This window comes from Cebidichthys violaceus, unplaced genomic scaffold, assembly GCF_023349555.1.
Source record: "Cebidichthys violaceus isolate CVI_PGR_0920_01 unplaced genomic scaffold, fCebVio1.0.p SCAF_21, whole genome shotgun sequence".
Lineage (NCBI taxonomy): Eukaryota > Metazoa > Chordata > Actinopteri > Perciformes > Stichaeidae > Cebidichthys > Cebidichthys violaceus.
In genome coordinates, this window is record NW_027176384.1 from 9,207,381 (window position 1) to 9,228,290 (window position 20,910).

The 20,910-nt window shown below is 40.6% G+C and overlaps 1 protein-coding gene and 1 pseudogene across 1 annotated transcript; one reads left to right on the plus strand and one right to left on the minus strand.

Annotated features, from left to right (window-relative positions):
• The first annotated feature begins 1,409 nt into the window (after positions 1-1,409).
• On the plus strand, positions 1,410-10,963 carry cry1a (cryptochrome circadian regulator 1a). The gene is made up of 14 exons (XM_068717205.1): positions 1,410-2,347; positions 5,621-5,729; positions 5,821-5,963; positions 6,076-6,260; positions 6,683-6,771; positions 6,965-7,105; positions 7,589-7,900; positions 7,997-8,148; positions 8,284-8,486; positions 8,664-8,768; positions 8,878-8,970; positions 9,262-9,321; positions 9,481-9,584; positions 10,158-10,963. Exons 1-13 carry the CDS (start codon positions 2,190-2,192, stop codon positions 9,579-9,581), a joined length of 1,851 nt encoding a protein of 616 aa, XP_068573306.1. The 5' UTR covers positions 1,410-2,189; the 3' UTR covers positions 9,582-9,584; positions 10,158-10,963.
• A 492-nt stretch (positions 10,964-11,455) lies between these two features.
• On the minus strand, positions 11,456-12,349 carry LOC137877473 (transcription termination factor 2, mitochondrial-like; annotated as a pseudogene).
• Positions 12,350-20,910: the final 8,561 nt, after the last annotated feature.

Below are 20,910 nucleotides of genomic sequence, written 5' to 3' on the forward strand. Positions count from 1 at the left end.
TGTATTTTGTTCTTCAGTGACTGTACATTTGGCACTTCAAAATTATGACTTATATGGAATTTTGTATAATTCATTGTACTTTATTAAAGGCTACAACATGTTTATTTGCCATAAAACCATAATTCTGTGGAAATATTGGCCCATAAGGTGTAAAAGACGAAGAAACAAAAGTACAACATCCACTATCACAACTTCTTATTATCATTTACATTAAGTTATCATCTGGCATAGAAGGAGGGCGTTAATGGCACGAGGCTATACTGCCACTCAGTGGCCAAAAGATGGTACTACTCCTACAGACTAAAGGCTGCATTTTATGTCTTGCATAATTACCAAACATTTTATGTAAGAGAATATTGTGACGCATGTCTTATTTAGACACTGAAAAACATAAAATATAGAGAAAATAAGATAGCTTGGCAGAGATATTGACTACTACTTCTTATAATAATGATCATTATATAAATGTAACCTACATTAACACTGAAATAGATATGACAGGCAGGTAAAGTAGGTAATATTACATATCTTATAACATATTGGCTCCAACAACAAGTTCATTTGAAAAGCACCTTTTAAAAACAAGGCAAATCAAAGTGTTTTACATAAGACATATATTACAACATTAAATAAAAAGACAAATACCTATGCATGAATAGTTCCCAATGTAACGTAATGAAAGGCAGTGCCCCACAAAAAGGTTTTGTGAAATTCAAAGCAAATCTTGAGGCAAAAGTAATCTAAAGTGCAAATATAGTCTATAATCCCTCCTTAAATCACAGCTCAACCTCTGAACACACACCTCCTGTAACCGGACTGATTTCTGTCCGCAAGTGGGGCAAATTCGGTTGAATACCAAGTGCGTCAGCTACAACTTACAGTGCTGCGATTACACACACAGACACACACGCACACAGACGCGTGACCGCCCCCACCTCCCAGCTCATGCCCGACTTCATGTGCTGATCCGGGTTCTTTTACGGTAAACAAGCCAGTCGACTCTGGAGACTGGAGGATTCCACAGCTTTCTATTGATGCTTTTACACTCTTACGTCAAACTATATGTCTTTAAAGTGCATGTGCTCATTTTTGCAGCTATTTATTTAAAAAAAATATGAAGTTGTTATACTTGTAGTGCACCAAAAAAACAAACAGAGTAGTCCACACTTCCAGCTAAACTCCCCTTAGAGTTTAAGATGTGTTTTCCATTTTGGCATGTTTATCATAAGAGGTCACAGGGATATTACATTGTTTTCCCTCAGTGACGCCTCTTTAAGGGCACAGGGAGAGCACGCTGCAGAAACGTGACAACCATGAGAAAACGCACACAGCGCGCTGGACCAATCACGGAGCTCATAGCCAGTGCGCGTCCTCGTGTGTGGGCGGAGTCGGGGGCTTTTGTAGGCGCGGTGAGGAGCTCGAGCAGCTTATTCGTGGATGTTGAGGACAACTGTACCGTTTATTGCGTCTCAAAAGCATCGGACCGACAGATACAGAAGACGGACAAGGATTTATAACAGCGTCGTGCTTGTGCAGGTTGCTTTAGGACGACTATTTTGACAACAACAACAAGAAAACGCATGCAGAAACTGTATTTACATAACCAGCTTTTGCGTTAACGTTATTCGTTCTTTAACTACCTTCAAATCACAGGCTCGTCGGTTGCTCTTTTACGTAGTTTATACGTAAGTAATGTTTATAGAGTGCATGCCTACAAACGCGTTTTAGCACAATTATACAATTTCTTCATTCACATAAACAAGTTATACAACACGAAACGAGGTTACGGCTGCACCTCATCGAGAACCGGGTCCTAAAGCCTGCCGGGTTGCTTGTCACATTGCCGGAGAGGGAGAGAGAGAGAGAGAGCGCGCGCGCGCTGTCTCGTGCCCAAATGGTTCAGCAGCCAGCTGTTTTTACATTCTTCGACATAATGGAAAAGGTTCTGTTAGAGCAAGGTTAATCGGACACTAATCGGACCGTTTTATGCTAAAATAGCATACAGGCTGAAGCAACATTCACGCGCGTTTTCCTTTAGACATTTGGATTCCCAGTGACCTGGTTTCACTTTCTATTTTTTTTGGATACACATTTTTTTATTAGTGAGTCAGAAAAAGAGTGGACTGCGCACAAAATACCCTTTTTTTTATTCAAAAAGAGGAAGAAAAAAGGACTCATCCAGTTGAGTAATGGTCATTAACACGATCCACTGGTTCAGGAAGGGCTTGCGGCTCCACGACAACCCGTCGCTCGAGGAATCTCTGCTGGGAGCGGACACCGTCCGCTGCGTCTACATCCTAGACCCCTGGTTCGCGGGATCCTCCAACGTCGGGATCAACAGGTGGAGGTGAGAGAAACAGCTGAGCATCCGACCACGTGCAGACACACTGTCCACCTTTTCAGACTTAAAGATGATGATGATAATAATAAATAGTAATAAACGAAATTGTTCCCTTTGCATTTTCTGTATTTTTAAATGCAGTAGGTGACAAAGATCTGTGTGTGTGTATGTATATATATATATATAGAGAGAGAGAGAGAGAGAGAGAGAGAGAGAGAGAGAGAGAGAGAGAGAGAGAGAGTTTGCATTCACATTGCTCCTCACTGTGATCCATGATGCACATCTGGATGCTTTGATGTCATTTTTATAACATTTTAAATCCCTGTCCCCAGATGCATGTTATGTGACATATGTACACATTTTTATTTTTTTCTATAGTGATAAGTCGATAAACCAATCAGTCAATTGACAGATAATTAATCTGCAACTGTTTTGATGATAGTTGAATCATTTCGAGCAAAAGTGCCAAACATTGGCTGCTTCTGCAGCTTTACTGCACCTTTTATATGATAGTAAACAGAATATATTTGGGTTTATTGCTGCTTTTTATATATATATATATATATATATATATATATATATATATATATATATATATAATAAAGCAGCATATATATATATATATATATATATATATATATATATATATATATATATATATATATATATATATATATATATATACTGCCTCAGGCAATCTGTTTGTATAATCTTTTGACATTTGTTTGTCGATTAATCTAGAAAGTAATCAACAGATTCATTGATAATGAAAACAATTGAACTTGATGATAACAATGCAGTATCTTAAAACTGATTCTTAGTATCTGTGGCGCTGGTCGGTGCAGATTGTCTCTGATGTCACGTGTCTGTTCTTAAAACACTGCATTGTTTTGTTGCGTCTGCCTCACAGAGATAAGCTCACTTCATACGATATTTTTTTTGGGATACATATTTTTTTTATTAGTGAGTCTGAAAAAGAGTGGACTGCTCACAAAATACCCTTTTATAATTAAAAAAGAAGAAGAAAAAAAGGACTCATCCAGTTGAGTAATGGTCATTAACACGATCCACTGGTTCAGGAAGGGCTTGCGGCTCCACGACAACCCGTCGTTTAGCCAAAATAATATAACACAAAACAAAAAAATGATCTTTTTTGTTTGCAGCAGGTGCCTCGTTGAGATGCCGACTGCATCAATGTGTTCTGTTCATTACGCAGCAAGAAGAAAAATCGAATCTGAGATAAATAATACACTTGTGAAGGGCAACATTAGAGAATAGTGTTGAACTGTTTGGATTATATTATCTGTTATTGTATTACAGATGTCACTTTGATATCACAGTGTTAATGCCACAATGCGTAATGAACAATTATTGATAAAAGTGTCAGTAAGATGACGTACATGTGGTCATCACTCCTCCTTTATATCATGAACTGTAGCGGTCAATAGAGCTGTAATCTCTACCCAGTAATCATCATAATACCAAACATCAATCAGACCTTCAGATACGTGATTCAATAAGACTAAATCAATCATATATCCTATATATAATCATATATCCAACCTATAACCCTCCGGCTTCTTTCTCCTCCTTCTTTCTAACCCTTTAACCCGTCCAGCAGACGTCCGAGTTGACCTTTCTGTGTTACACTGAAAGTCTTCCTCCTCTACCACAAACGGTGGCCATCTTTCGTCCCCCGGCTCAGTCTGTGAGACCCAGACGTTTATTCATGACGCACATGTGTGCTGCAGACAGCTGACGGCCTTCTGTGTGGTAGAGCTGCAGTGTTTCGTAGACAGAATGAAAGAGCTGCTGAGGTTTTTTTTTTTTTTGTGGTACAGCTGGAGCGTCTCGCTTGGATGGTTTCCTCCTCCGTCCTGCTGTGTTTGCAGTTTTGTTCCCGCGCCGTCACTGGAAGAGTTAGGCCGGGCAGCACCGAAGGCTGTTATGGAGCCTCCACACGGTTATGCAACAGAAGCCTTTAGGTGGACGCAGAGCTCACACTCAGTATTCCCCGATTCAGGATTTATTGCAGGACTCCATTGCAAGAACTTTTAGCACTCAAAACCTCCGTGATATTTCTGTCGCTCTGCAACATGTACGTCTGTGATCGTGTGTCTTATGGGCTACTTTGCTCAAAGCAGGAGGAAAAAAAAAACTCACTGTCACACAAGGACATAATCACGCTAACTTTCCCCCACACACACACACACACACACACACACACACACACACACACATCTCCACGCATGGCACAAGTAGGTCAGTGTGTTTGTGGTGAAAGGAGTTCTTGAGGATTGTAGGAGACATTAGTTTGCTTTTCATTGGCCTTCATCAGATAACACTCTGCTTGTTACTGCCTCCAGATGTGGATGTTTTATGTGGATAGCTTTTTGAGAGTGGAACCGGGTGTTCCTGGGAAAACTGAATGAAAGGAAATTAAAGCTGCGTGTTAAGTACAGTATCTAATATTGTGAATTTAAAAGAATATGAATCTTCACATTTAGGCATAGGTCAATATGAATATTTCATGTCGGGATTATTCCTGCCAAAATAATTGAGATTCAGGATATAATTCTGATAAGAAAATATGCTTAAAACTCTTAAAATAGCACTCAAACATGCTGGAATCACTTCATCTTATAAACATCTTATACATATCTACATCTTGTAAATATTTTGATTGCATCACAGATAGGACATGTCCTTTCTAAACAAACAATCAGGCGATCTTAAATAAAGTTATTGTGTGACTGTTCTTTTCTTGCATGATGATTCCTATATTTTTAAATCTGGCTCTTATTTTTCTACTTTTCTATCATGATGGTAGATATTTTATTATCCCGATAATAAATTCACATGTCTGCCTTTTCACATTTTTAAATCCGTTTTTCTGTAACAGGAACAAGCATTTGTCAGCATCCTCTTCTGTCAACTCCATTGGAAATAAAAGAGATCTCCTTAAAATACTTTTAAAACATTTTAAATAAGAAGAAACTTCTTGGATTTGGTCGCCTGAACAGATGTTGCTGTATCCAGCTGCATAAGATTATCTCAACAAAGAGCAATTACATTTCTTGTCAAACCCAGAACAACCTGAAATAATCCTCCTTCACATCCAAACAGCTGTTTTTAACTTTATTAAGTAACACAATGTCCTTGTTTTCCAGCTTCAACATCACGAGCGTTGCTGACATTGTTCACGTTTTTGAATATTAAGCTGTACGTTGTTCCCGTCAGTGTTTTAACCACTCGTTCTTCTTCCCTGTCGTCCTCCAGGTTCTTACTGCAGAGTCTCGAGGACCTGGACTCCAGCCTCCGTAAGCTCAACTCTCGGCTGTTTGTGATCCGAGGACAACCCACTGATGTCTTCCCCAGACTTTTCAAGGTGACGTCTCGTTTGACCGTGACGCTAAAGCCTTTAAAACCCTCTTCATTATCATTCCGTAGCTAACTTTTGCGAACTCCCTGTTCTTTAGGAATGGAATATTTCTCGTCTGTCTTACGAGTACGACTCGGAGCCGTTTGGGAAAGAACGAGATGCAGCTATTAAGAAACTGGCCAGTGAGGCCGGAGTGGAGGTGACGGTCCGCATCTCCCACACACTCTACGACCTGGACAAGTGAGTTCACACCAACCCCTCAACACTCCAGCTTGAAAGCCGAGTATACAGCAAACAATGACGTGTTATCGTTCTTCGGGTATTTGACTCTGTACTCATTTCCCTCCTGCAGGATCATAGAGTTAAATGGGGGTCAGTCCCCTCTCACCTACAAGAGGTTCCAGACCCTCATCAGCCGCATGGATTTAGTGGCGATGCCCGCGGAGTCCATCACGGCCGACATCATGGGGAAATGCAGGACGCCGCTGTCCGAGGACCACGACGACAAGTTCGGCGTCCCCTCCCTGGAGGAGCTGGGTGAGTGAGGCCGGACAGGGCTCAGGGAAAAACATGTAGCACACAGACATTTACGCTGCGTTCCATTTGAAGTCGGGAAGATTCATCTGGAACGCCGCCTGCAGTCGGATTTATGACTCCGAAAGTCAGACGAACTTCGTCAACCCCCGGCCTTAAAATCAAAGATGGCTGCTCCACACTTCAACATTTACGAAACTGTTTTATCATGCTGTTTAATAGCACTTCAGTCCTATTTGTGTCTCAGTAAATCAGCTCGATACAGTACTGTCTCTGGACACGTTGTTATGGTGTTCGTATGCAAACCCCATTAAGTTCACCGTCAACTCGGATGTGACTTCATTCCCAGCTCCCACTACGGATCACTGAGGTAAAAGGAACGCAGCGTTAATGTGTTTGCTTTTCTTTGTGTGTGATCCCTGCAGGTTTTGACACTGAAGGTCTGTCCTCAGCTGTGTGGCCGGGGGGAGAGACCGAAGCCCTCACGCGACTCGAGAGGCATTTGGAGAGGAAGGTCAGTCAGATCCTACCTACTTACTGTCTCATGTAATACTTCAATCGTATTAAACTACTGCTATTATCACGTACTAGATCAAATATCTCCATCTTTGGTTGCTTCTCTGCCAATGTGACAGCCTTGATCAAATGTTGGTGACATTACACCGTGCTGTCATTCGTGTCTGATCATGTGACCGTGTTTCCATCAGGCGTGGGTCGCCAACTTTGAGCGTCCCAGAATGAACGCCAACTCGCTGCTCGCCAGCCCGACGGGCCTCAGCCCGTACCTGCGCTTCGGATGCCTCTCCTGTCGCCTCTTCTACTTCAAACTCACCGATCTCTACAGGAAGGTGAGTCACGAAAACACACCTCTGAACACAACTGAACCATTCTGGTCTCATTATCCGACCAATTACTGGAACGGCCCAAAGAACTGCTGTTCATCATCTGATATTTAGGCCGACACAGTTATTAAAACGAGCTTATCAGATTGGAATAAGATTTATTCTCATTGTGACATTTCTTTTATCATTCATGTCACATTTATTTTATATATTTATTTTTTATATATATATATATATATATATATATATATATATATATATATATATAGATATATATATATATATATATATATATATATAGATATAGATATATAGATATATATATATATATATAGAGGGAGCTGGCTCCCTCTTGTGGTGGGATGTTATAATGTCAGATTCCAGTGCAGATGTTTACGTTATGTTATGTCAGTTCCAAGACTTTTTTTCCCCACTTTGTTTATGAGAAATATCAACAAGTGTCCTGCCGCTTCTCTCCAACCCCTCCAGGTGAAGAAGAACAGCTCGCCTCCCCTCTCGCTCTACGGTCAGCTGCTGTGGCGCGAATTCTTCTACACGGCCGCCACCAACAACCCCTGCTTCGACAAGATGGAGAGCAACCCCATCTGCGTCCAGATCCCGTGGGACCGCAACCCCGAGGCGCTGGCCAAGTGGGCGGAGGGCCGGACGGGCTTCCCCTGGATCGACGCCATCATGACGCAGCTGAGGCAGGAGGGCTGGATCCACCACCTGGCGAGACACGCCGTGGCCTGCTTCCTGACCAGAGGAGACCTGTGGATCGGCTGGGAGGAGGGCATGAAGGTAGGCCGCGCTGAAGTCCTTTCGTATACGATAAAGACTAAATACATGTGTTCCTCGGCTAACGTGAGGCTTGTGCATGTGTGTGTGTGTCCTCAGGTGTTTGAGGAGCTTCTGCTGGATGCAGACTGGAGTGTGAATGCAGGCAGCTGGATGTGGCTCTCCTGCAGCTCTTTCTTCCAGCAGTTCTTCCACTGCTACTGCCCCGTGGGTTTCGGCCGACGCACCGACCCCAACGGAGATTACATTCGGTACGCTGACAAACTGCTGGGATGCTAATACCGAGGCTCAATTGACACTAGATATTGATGGATGCTGAAGTATTTTAAACTGAAGTCATTACCACAACAATAGATGAAACCAATCCTCTTTATCCCCTCACTCAGGCGCTACCTGCCCATCCTGAGAGGCTTTCCGGCCAAGTATATTTATGACCCCTGGAACGCTCCAGAGAGTGTGCAGAAGGCGGCCAAATGTGTCATAGGAGTGCACTACCCGAAGCCCATGGTGCACCACGCAGAGGCCAGTCGTCTCAACATCGAGCGGATGAAACAGATCTACCAGCAGCTCTCCTGTTACAGAGGACTCGGTGAGGACACAGAAGCACAAACATCTGTGATCACCTGACATGACAGTTCCCTAATGTACAGTTACAGGACAGTGGAGTTAACCAAACGTTGATTTAACCAGCGTTGACTCCTATGCGGTCTCGTCTATCTAAAGTACTTTGTATCAGCTGTTGACTGTCAGTCGTCTGTGTCTTTAGGCCTTTTGGCTACAGTTCCCTCCGGCTCTAATGGTAACGGGGAGACGTCCTCAGACGGGATGGGGTTCCCCGGTGAGGCTCCACACGGCGCTGCAGCTCCGTCTGGTAAGCGACACAACACCTGCAGCAGTTCTTCTTAACTTCCTCCATCGCCTCTGGAGGTGAACTTGTGTCCCTGAGGAAAAGACTAAAATGTGCTGTTTTGTTCTTACAGGCTATCAGATGCCGGTTCACTCGCAGGCCGACTGGCAAAGCGGCGTCAGGATGTACCAGCAGGCCGATCCACAAACCAGCTCACACCAGCAAGGTGGGGACCCAATGCTTTATATTTTAAATTTAAATTTGTATTTGTTTAAACATATTAACATTGTACATAGATACAAACATTAGGTTTGTCAGACAGTAAAATTAAAAATTAAATAAAAAAACAGCAGAAAAGAAATAATAATAATAAAAAAATGAATAAATAATAACTTACTTAACTTAAAGGCAGCTCTCACGTTCCCCTTTTATACCACATTTGTTTTCCTGTATTTGCCTCCCTTGTGGTGTCACACAGTTCTCACCTCTCAGCTAATCCTTCAATCTTTATTTCCAGGTTACGCAGGCACCAGTACCAGTGTGCTGTGTTACGGCGCACAGCAGATTCCTCAGAAAGGTGAGAACTGACATGCTTTTATACCAAAAAGGGGAGATCTTCTCCTCACCCTTTATATCTATGCCGGTACATTTAGCCGTGCCTCTGTTTGTGTAGTTGGTGACAGAGACGGTCAAACTGTATCGTCAGTTTCTGAACTGTGCCGTTTGTGTTTAACAGGACCTGAACACCACTGCATCACTCAGTCCGGTGGCAAGCGGCACAGCGAGGACTTAGTGAATGGCAAAGGCTCTAAAGTCCAGAGACAAAGCACGCACTAGAAGGTCAGTTAAAGACTAAATTCAAATTAAACTTAATCCTGTTGAACTTTCAGGCCAGTAGAGATAATGAAAAAACAATAACGGACCTTAAATGGAAAAATCTTGGGAACATAAGGAATGTGGTCTTTTCATGAGATTTGTCAACAATTACATAAAATTAGGAATATTCTTTAAAGGAATACTTCACCCACAAAATTATGATTTGTGTATCAACTACCCCGTGTTACCTTGAATTATTAGTCTATAATAGAAAGGTTTTTATGTGCATGTGTTAGTGACTAGATTAATAAGAAGAATTCGAGGTAACACATGGTGAGTAACTGATACACAAACGGTCATTTTGTGGGTGATGTATTCCTTTTAGTGCGCATAATCTCTTTAGGATCTGTCCTTAAATACTTCATTTATGTCTTAAATGGCTGAATTGATGTGCTGGTGAACCCCAAATTTATAATGTATGGTCATGAAATCTTCCTCTTTCTAGTTTGCATATTTCAGAAGTGATGAGTTTGTGTATTTTTTGTTTACATGAGACATGATTCTCAGCTGACGTGTGTCCTCTCTGTCCTCTCACAGGAGTGTCTGCAGACGGACCGAGTACACAGACGACACTAAGTGGACGTTAAGGCGTACGCGTTTCTGGTGACAGCACCACACTGCTGCATGGACACAACTTCAAGAGGAGCCTCATTAAACACACACACACACACACACACACACACGCCTCAGTAACAGGACTGTATATATGATCACGTGGACTTCATGGCCCGGCTGACGGCGCTGGAGCGGCGTTTACACTGTGCTCATCTTTGGGTTAATATTTATGGGACAAAATAAAAAGTCCTTGTGTATATAATGAATTTGCTAATTTCACATACAACTTGTACATATTTGAATATTGTATGTGCGTTTTCTCTCTTTTGTGTAGCCATAGACCCATTGATATATTTTTGATATGAGAAATCATTGTGGATGGCTCTTTTTTTTTTTTTTGACAATTTTCAATAAAATGAAAACATTTGTAGACCGCCATTAAAATAATAAGATGAAATCTTATATCTATTCTAATACAGCTGCCTGTCATTTATTCTACTTCCCAATTTTCTCCTTTTTGAGCCGTCCAGGATATCTATCAGCAAGTGTCCTCATCATTCCCTTTATCGAGCTCTGTACCAGTGGACTCGTTTGAATCCTCAGTATGATGTTAGAGATCAAGCTGTTGAGAAAAGGCGACATGAATACAGATTCTTCATATCAAGGTGTCTCCTCTGTACTACCCCCCCCCCCTCGATGAATGTACCACTTGAGAGAACTGCTTCTCTTGCGTCTTGTTCATTCTCAATGTGCTTGTTTCATTAAAACTGGGTTTACATATACTAAAAGCTTTCAGTCGTATTCTTTTAAGATGTATAGTTTAATCATAATACATTTTTAACTTTGGAGAAGACTTCCAATAAAAAAGAAGAAGCTCCGGTTTGATTCTAGAAAACAAACCATTTAAATGTAAGTTAAGATTACGATAAAGTATGAATCAGTAGTGAAGAAAAAGCAGCTATTTGATACTGAAGAATGAAATTTAAAGACAAATACAAAATTAAGAAGAGGCATTTATTACTAATCAAACCACAATCATTTTGAGAATAACAGTAGTCACTCATTTCCACACGTCAATGTTTTTTCTGTATATTTTCTGACGTATAAGATACAGTACTATCTTCACAAGAGCCCTCTTGTGTTCCTCTGTATCAAATCAAAGAAACCCTGATGAAGGCCACAGGTTTATACATATTCGTTTCATAACACAGTGGTTCTCGATACTTCAAGTACTGTATTGCTGGAGCTTCGTCTTTGTCAAAATCTGCATCAAATAACATTCACAAAGACATCATGAACCTCTTCACTCTATGGGTGACTATGTGCTTCAGTTCGTCCTTGGTGTAACCCAGCGCCTGCTGCATGGCCTCTGGCCGCAGCTCCGCGATTTGAGGCCCTGAGGCTTGAGACCAGGTGGAGGAGTTCCTCTGTGGTGAAGCCCTGCTCCCTCAGGAAGCCCAGGCTGTCCCTCCAGGCCTCGGCCGGCCGCAGCAGGATGTACGGGTTCTGGCTCAGGAGCTTCTGCAGCCAGAAGAAGCACGTTGCCCTCGTCTCCTCCCAGGTCCAGGTAGGTCTCCCTCAGGGTGTGGATGACCTCCTTGTTCAGCTCCACGGGTCGACCGAAGCTTTGCGGGGTGCTGGCCATCAGCTTGCCGATGATCCTGTTGCTGAGGCGCAGACTCTGGAGGTAGAGGATGTTGGCCCGCTGGTTTCCATGATGACTCAACGTGAAGAAAGATACCGGGAACCTCTCAACGATGCTCATCAGCTCGCGCCTGTCGGGGCACACGGACACCCAGAGGTCCCACTGGGCGGCCACGTCCTCCGGGCGACACAGGACCACCTCTGGGGTGAGTCTCCAGGATGAGCGTGATCGCCATCGCGTCCGTGCCCATGTCCCTCAGCAGGTCGGCGGTTTCGGACACGTATGCGGAGCCCTCGGACAGAACCCAGCCCTTGAACTTGCGCATCTTTCGGATGTCCAGCGACAGCTGATAGAGGGAGTCCACTGTGAGCTGGTTCTCCGGTCTTTTGTTGGGGGAGGTCCCCGTGGAGGCCGAGGCACAGGGTGGGCCGGGAAGCCTCAACCTCTGGCAGTAGGCGCACAGCGAGGCGGTGGTGACCGGCAGCATGGTGGACCTGCATGGAGAAGAAGTAGGAGTGAGCCTAGAAGATCTGAGAAACAGATTAATCACAGAGAGTTAAAAAAAAAAAAACAGCTGGACTCATTACAGCTGTGACTCCCAAACTTGTTGTCTTGTGACTCCTTAAAGAAGTGACTTCTTGTGATCCCTCATAGTTAAAACACTTTCATTCCTTATTGATATGTCGTTTATTTTCTCCATTCACTGAAGTATTATTTTGGTCTATATGATGGCAGGAAATGATAAATATCCCAATTTCCTTTAAACCTAAATTGACATATTCAGATTACTTGTTTAATCAAAAAAGAAAAGTACTTAATTTAATAGGAGACAGTTTTTTTACATTCCATGTAGCCTTTCAGAAGAAAAAGGTAATTTTTTTTATAAAAAGTTCAGAAAAAAAATATTATTTTAGTGTAGCAGAAGTATGTTTCTCTTGTTTCTATCCATTTAATAACGTTGCGAACCCTCAGCTTCATCTTTGGCAGGCTGTGAATAACTGAACTACAGGCTTAAACACTAGTAAATAAAAAGTAATTCATCTATTCAGAATTTCACTCATAACTTCAAATAGAAGTGTCCCAAGGTTTATCCAAATTAAGACCAAATTCTCTGCAGCTGCACAAAACCATCTTGTTTTCAAGACTGCATTCCTCAACTCCTCCAGGTAAGATGATGTAGCACAAAGATCTATGAGTTCACGATCACTGCTAATTCGTGCATTCATCATCAGATCTACCCGAGCCAAGTAACATTTTTGAGAGATTCACATTTCTTACATTTTCCTATGAGTAGTGCACAAACAATGGATTGCCTCGTGTTTCTCCAAGCTCTGCCACACTGCCGCTCACTTTGCGTTGTTGTGAGGAGCGACTCCACATCAACAGAGGAATCAGTCGCTTCATGTTGGCCATCGGGACCAACATTAACGTGAACGGAACTGCCCTTTACCATGTGGTTTCGTTGCCCAACTCAACAACATCCATCTGGACATAGGTCGGCTGACTACAATCGTGTAAGCTGCTCTTCCTGTTCTTTAGGAAATCTTAGCATCGTCATCATCGACAGAGTTGATATCGGTGTAAAGAAGACTTAAAAAATGCATGGTACAAGTTTTCTGAGAACAGTATGTGTGTTTGATCTGCAGTGTTACATCAGCAGCGTTGAGCACAGGAGCAGCAGGGATCCCAGCCACAGGAGCCATGACAACTTTTTTTGTTTTGACAGCGTCTGGTTTACCTGCAAAGGAAGCCTCCTTTCTAGTAGTCATAGAGTGGATCCTGTAAGTCGAATCTGTAGTTCAAAATGTGATGAATGGATTTCTACAACTGCCTTTTCTGACTGGTTTGGGTCAGCTATTCAAAAATGTGTTACTAAGTTTGAGTGTAAAGTCCTTCCTGACCTCTATAATTTTCCAAATTGGGTTACTCCATTTAAACCTAGGAAACATCTGAGCTAGTAGGGAAGGTTAAGGTTGCAAGGAAACACGTGGAGCCCCGTCCAATGAAAAACATTCAGCAGTGTAAACTTGAAGTCACTGTAGCATCACAAAGTGTAACATAAATTTTACGTTAGGTGATGTTATTTCTTCATTCAATCGGACATTATTAACATAACGTTTTGTAATTTGAGCTATATTGTGTAATTGTTCAATGTAATTTAAACAGTTTAAAAAGTTATTAACAGCATTTAGTATTACTTATCTTTTTTGATTTGTTATTTATTATGTATTCATGCTAAATGGGTCCTATATTAGCAAGATAACTTACGTTTTGTCTGTTTGTTCCGTCAGCTACACGACGGCTACTTAAAATTATAGAAGCGCAAAGAGTTAAAATAAAGAAACAAAATCTGTGTAAAGCAGCATATATCCTGTGCTGTCATAGTCTGATGTTGTCTGTGCCTTTCAGAGACCGCTTCAACACTGTCATTAATGTGATGGGAAACTGCCTTGGCGTGAAACTCGTCCATCATCTGTCAAGATCCGATCCGATGGACCTGGAGGAGGGAGAACTGGAACTGGAAAAGTACAAGTCTTGATGGTCTCATGTTACTTATCTTATTTGAAGCCAGTTAATTTGCAGAAAACATGAAGCCAATTCTTCAATCTAATGCAAATGGTTAATCAAAACAGTCTTATATGCTGAGCTCAGACCAGTGATGACTATGTTGTGCTCTGCCTGGCTAGGATGCATGGCATCGATGCTGAGACCCTACCAGATGACGTCCAGGTCCGCATCGGCCCATCAGCCCAATGCAGCAATGCTGAGTCCCAAACCCCAGGCCACATCCAGGTGATCCAGTGATGCTGAGGAGGCCTTTTGAAGTTTATTAATTGTATCTGATGTTAATGATGTTTTCTTTATTATCTTGCAGTATTTGAGTTTATAGTTTATTTTTGCTCTTAGTTTCATTCAGTGTTTCTTTAATGTAAGCTTTTTTTATTTGTCTTTTATTTTGTAATTTTTTTGACAGGAAGTGTTACTTCCTTGATGATTGTTTGTGAAATGTTGTGATTGTTAGAATTTAGAGTTTTGGGCCTTTTGTTTATCAATTGTATCTGATATTATATATTATATTATAGAATTCCCTGTAAGATGAAAGGGGTCGAAACGGAAGCTGTATTTGATTCTGGAGCTGCACATTCATTCATTGACTATAAATGGGTACTAACAAATATGCCCAATGACTTCAGACCTCTGAAAGATTGGAACAGCAGCCAAAACTATTTTTTTGGAGCTAACAAAAAGCCTATGAGTGTGATTGGATGGATCCAAATCCAATTAGAAATGGATTCACTGGCTGTTCCCCACATTAATCTGCCAATGTTGGCACAGGTAAATCGTGGGACAGCGCTCCTTGGAGCAAACGCGTGTTTCATTTTACAATCAGGTTGATTAATGGAGATAGAGTACAGTCTATCGGTGAGATAGAAGAGTTTTTTCAATTTGCCGAAGATACACCACCAGAGACGTGCCCTAAAAAGTGGGAACAAAAAAGAAAAGAAAAAATACAGGTCTTGGAAGATAAAGATTTCCAGTGTAACATACCTTTGATTGGGGCCAACCTAATAGACGACCTGACCAAACACATTTTAATTAACATCTAAAAAATAATTCAATAACGTCAAAAAATAAAAAAGATTTTATTGAATGTGCTCACTTATCATTTTTCTTTAACAACTGAAATTATTATAAGTTCTGCATAAAAAAGTACCAAACAAGTTCAAAGAAAACAGTTTTTATATTTAAACCACTTTCATCAGCAATAAATTTAAAGTCATGACAGAAAATTAATTTCTACAAAATAGCCCAAAAAATTCTAGAAAAACAATAACATTAAATTAAAAATTCATGATCAATATCAAAGTTTCATGAACCGGTTTCAACACATAAAACCTATATTCACAGATTTATATTATCTCTATACATATTGCTAACGTTACATTTCCACACACACACACACACACACACACACACACACACACACACACACACACCACCTATGATAAATATACATGTCGGACAATAACACCCCTTAAGTATCATTGGGACAGATGCAATATGCGTACTTGCTCACGCTTTTACCAAAACTACGGTTCGATATTTACACGACTAACCTCTAAGGTATTCAGTTGCCTGTCAAATAAATGGCATTGATACCTAAGGTGAATTGTATTCTGGAAGTGTAGCTTCATGTCTTAAGAATGAATGGGTACAGAAAAATCTTCCAAATGATATCAGAACCTTGGCGATATTATACGAAGCATTGACTACATTTCATGTAGCTAATAACACACCTATGAAAATAACTGACTGGGTCAAAGGCCAGTTAAAGATGGATGGAGTGAAAGTTCCAGAAATTACTTTGCCGATGTTGATAGCGTTAAATCTTCAGACGATCATTGGATGCAATGTATTGCATTGCATTTTTGACGTGAAGTGTGATGAACCTGCGCAGGACCACGAGTTTCACCACCGCGTTATTTTACTTCTCAAAAGACAGCTGTATTTTTTTTAAATCACTTATTATACCAAATTTTGACATTTCAGCAGAAGCAGTATTATAAACTACCATAACGTGACCAAGTTGAAAGCTAGCTTAACTGTGTAAGCAACATTGATGGCCAACTAAGGCTAACGAGCTAACGTTAAACTCGACAATGTGGGCAAGAGGTCAATGTGAAGGAATGACGGTGTTTAATCATTTTTAACCCTAGAACACTAACTAACAGTAACACCATCACTAGCATCGGGTATATTTTACCCGATAAAAAATACTTCTCATCAAAATATATTAAAGTACAATAATACATGGCAAATGGAAGTACTCTTCTTTTACTTTCCCCTATACAATGTCTATTAAAACGAAAAAAAAAGGTATCAATAAAAAGGCTGTGAAATTTGTGAAAAATTTGTGAATCGTTAACGAAAAATTCCTTAAAAAAAATGTCCTGGGACATGTGAGCCTTGTCCGGTGAAGGCACAGTCTCCCTGCATCACTGACAACTGTGGAAGAGACAAACATAAGATGGCATTTTTTGAGAGGGGAAAAATTACGAACTGACCATAAATCTGCTCTGCCCATGGCTTGAGGAGTACCAGTGCCAAAGCCTGCATTTACTGCCTCCTCTTCATTTGGTTGTCACCTCTCTTCATGGCATTCTCCTTGAGTATGATCCATGAGTTTATAACACCAGCGTTCATCATGCCATAGAGCACACACAGTGGCCACCTCTTTGGTTTTTGTTCATGCAAGTCGTCACAGTTAGTATGACATCTGTCTTCATCTAAAAGCAATATCTCTACTACAATTCCTTTTTTAAAATGAGTTTGATGAGCTAGAAACATTATATAGTCAACTGGAGGCAGTGTTTGTAATCGATTCATGGAGCTTACGTTAGCTAGTTAGCTAGCTAGTTACAGCCGATAGAATCTGCCGGCCATAGATGTCAGAGCTGACAAAATTGACAGTAACCACTACCTCTGTCTGAAATCAAGGACCTGTTTCAGTTATTAATAAATTAAATCTGCCACCTTAACCACTGTAAACTTTTTAAATGTGCCAAGTGAGAATGGAGAAGTTTGACAGGCATAGGAGTGATTAATGAGGGCAGGTTTTAGCAGTCATTTGAGCAAGAATTTCTTCATTTTGAAACCAAAAAAATAAATTTAAAGATATTTCCAATACCCCAAATTTAGCCATGTTCATAAATATCATATCAATTAAATTAGTTAGTTCCCTATTTATATTTTTACAAAAAACTACAACTCAGCCCTAGAAAGGTTGGCGATGCATTAACGAGATGCATAAGAACTTACTGTCAGTCACTGTGACAGATAACCACAAGATAAACAGGCTCACCAATGGGTAGATTGACAGCTTGAACAGAATGGAAATTCTCCTAGGGACAAGGTAGTAGGGTATTTTTGAGAAAAATATTATAAACAAAGGGGGAAGCAGAAGAGGATTAAATATACAAGAAGAGTGACTTACTATGTCGCAATTATGTGCAATGAACCAAAAATATACGCAGTTAAATGGCATTCCTGGACACAATGTGCAGCTTTGTTCAGCTGATTATCCTGGTTCAGAGCATAAACCAGAGCTCCATCTGCAGGGATGAGGCCTGAACGCTATAACCAACAATAGATGTGCAGTAGCTGTGTGGGGTGATTTTCTGTCTGGTGTTACTTGTTGATTGACGGGTAGAAAACATCTAATTTCCATATGTAATTTTCACGGAGTCGAATGTAACATTTTGTCAAAATAACATGACTTTGTATTATTTCCGTGTTGGGAGTTGTATCTTCAAGGAGCTATTAATGTCTTTGCATTTAAATGAGAAATACCAGCATCATGATTTCACCTTACTCCAACAAAAACACTGTGGCCATAAATCCCATATATTATAATTATTATACAATTTACTAAGCTGAGATTTGTTTGTTATTATCACCCCTTATGAACTCCGTAGATCAAACATTAGTGTGATTTTAACTTTGAAGGATAGGGTCTGCTTTGGTTTGACGCTCCCGTAGGTAAGTAACGTGAGCCCTCTTGATGGCCACCGGCAGACATTTTGTCCTTCGCTATTCCACAACTGGTATTATATAAAATTGACGACCTGTATATTTTGTCCTGTTATTAGTGCAGAAGAAAGGTACTAAAAAGCACAAATTTATATGAAAACTGAAGGAATAAAGCTCAACAGTGAGCAGGAGCTGCTGGAACAGGCTGCCACTTGTGCAGCGCCATATGATGGGCAACTTGTCGCCTTAAATTACATTCGGCTGTATACATGTATCATGTAACTATTTTAACAATGGAGAGAAAATGTATCGGGTAAGATAAAATTGCATTTTAGTGCGAGGATATTGCCAGGTTACCTAGCTAGCGAGCAAGCTACGGTAACGGTAGTGTTGGTGATGTACATTGTGCGAGATGAGAGATGTAGTTCACTGAGGGGTTTCACACAAAACTAAACAATACCACTACAAATCTATGACAAACTGTGACTCTCTTGACATGTAAAATTATTTTTAAAATTGACAAATTGTACATTTACAACTGTACATAACTTTTGCTTGGAGAAGGTCTGCTTTTTTGTGTATTTCTGGAACCAGTGCAACGTTAGCATGATAACGCGGTGGGTTTACCTAGCTAACTAGCCAGCTGCTGAATGAGCTGTGATTGTAATGCTAGACAGTGGTTACTGTTTAAGCAAATCTATACACTATGGGGAGAGGCGAAGAGGGGGATTGATTAGAGGGCGTTAACGTTCTTTTATTTAGATTAGTCCCAAGCTTCGCTGTCGTACAAATCCTCCAGAGGTCTGATGTCATTGGGCATATTGTTTCGTACCCATTTTCTATCAATGAATGAACTTAAACCTCCAGAATCGAATACAGCTTTAGTTTCGATGCCGTTAATCTTACAGGGAATTATATATTTGTTTTCTTCTTTCCTGCGAGTGAAACATCCGAATATAGTTTTGGTTCTAAAAACGTGAGCCAGGTCGTCTATTAGGTTTGTCCCAATTAAAGGTATTCTTTCAAGACCGGTATTTTTACTTTATATTTATCAGGGTACATCTGTGGTTTTCCATGTCACTAACCTGAGAAAAACAGGAAGGATGATGAGGCAGGCTAACGTGTGGCTTCTCTCATTTAACGTCTTCTTGAGCTATGAGAAGACGCTGGCTGCATCAGATGCAGCATTTGTTTACTCCATTAACTCCAGAGTGACTGTTAGTATTAGCAGGTTTTTCCCGTAAGATGCCACAGTGGAGGCTTTTATTTATTTATTATATCTTCCAGGGGAACCTATCAGACTCCCTTATCAATCAATCATCTTATTTAACAAGCGAAGCGGCAAATTTATTGGCCCGAGCAGATCGTACAAGCTTTGATAAACCTGAAATATCAATAGTTTTAACAACAGCAGTCACAGTTTCAGTGGTATTAGTAATAGCAGTAGTACTATTAGTTGTTGTAGTACTATTTTCGATATAAACAGGGCAATTTCCTGCTGGGAAATAAGTTCATTTATGATTCAGATTTGAACTTTTTAGATTATTTTTTTTTTGCAGACTACTGCTGACAGTTCTGCATTTTCAACATCCCCAAGTCCCTCAAATACACAAGTGTTTCATTGTCAACCAACATCTACTTCGCTTTATATTGATACATGGCACATTTTACTTTTTAAAAAAAAAAATGTATTATATAAATACATATTTTCAACACATAACATTGAAAGAAAAAACTATTTACAGAGACCCAACATTTCCCCCATGACCAAGCACTGAGTGATGAGGAAAAACTTCCCACACCAACACCCTCACCAACTCAGCCACGGGTGAATCTTCCTGGACAGCAGCCTCTTCTTTTTGCGTTGTCTGTTAAAACAGAAAGAAAACATGAATCCAGTTAAATTTAGCTGGTTCACAGATTATCGTTGCAATATTCAGCTGTGATAAACGTACCTTCCTACTACGCCACCAGGACCACCAGCTCTTGGCTTTACGCTTCTGAGCTGATTTTGGGTCCATCCGATGTTACCGGTAGTATCGTTGAGGTTCGATTGAGATATCGCTTCTCTCTTTTCTGAGAGAGAGATGTTAGACAGACAGAGAGAGATATTAGACAGACAGAGAGAGATGTTAGACAGACAGAGAGATATTAGACAGACAGAGACAGATGTTAGACAGACAGAGAGAGATGTTAGACAGAGAGAGAGATATTACCAGTAGTAACTAAGCATGTATTTTTAAGGTACACCACATTCTCTGTGTGTTTCACTGAGAGATGTAGAGAATACAATGTTTGTATTGCCTTGTTTAATTACCATTGCAACAGGAAATTAATCAATGAATGAATAAAAGAATGGGTATTAAAATGTATTATCAATGTGTCATGCATAACTACACACAACCCACTTACAAGTAACCACTTGCGGCTATGATTACAAGTAACCACAAATTCATATAAGGCAGGACCAGAGTGTAGTGTACACATTTTAATAGAAAAAAAAAATGCAACAACAACTAAGCAAATTCTGAGGTTAATGGTACGGAAAGCTACTGAGGC

Bases quoted from the DNA above. Each gene is read 5' to 3' on its own strand.
- cry1a (XM_068717205.1), top strand. From the start codon at position 2,190: ATGGTCATTAACACGATCCACTGGTTCAGGAAGGGCTTGCGGCTCCAC. The intron at 6,772-6,964 runs GTCAGTCAGATC...TGTTTCCATCAG, and splicing joins AGAGGCATTTGGAGAGGAAG to GCGTGGGTCGCCAACTTTGA. The intron at 8,149-8,283 runs GTACGCTGACAA...CCCCTCACTCAG, and splicing joins CCCAACGGAGATTACATTCG to GCGCTACCTGCCCATCCTGA.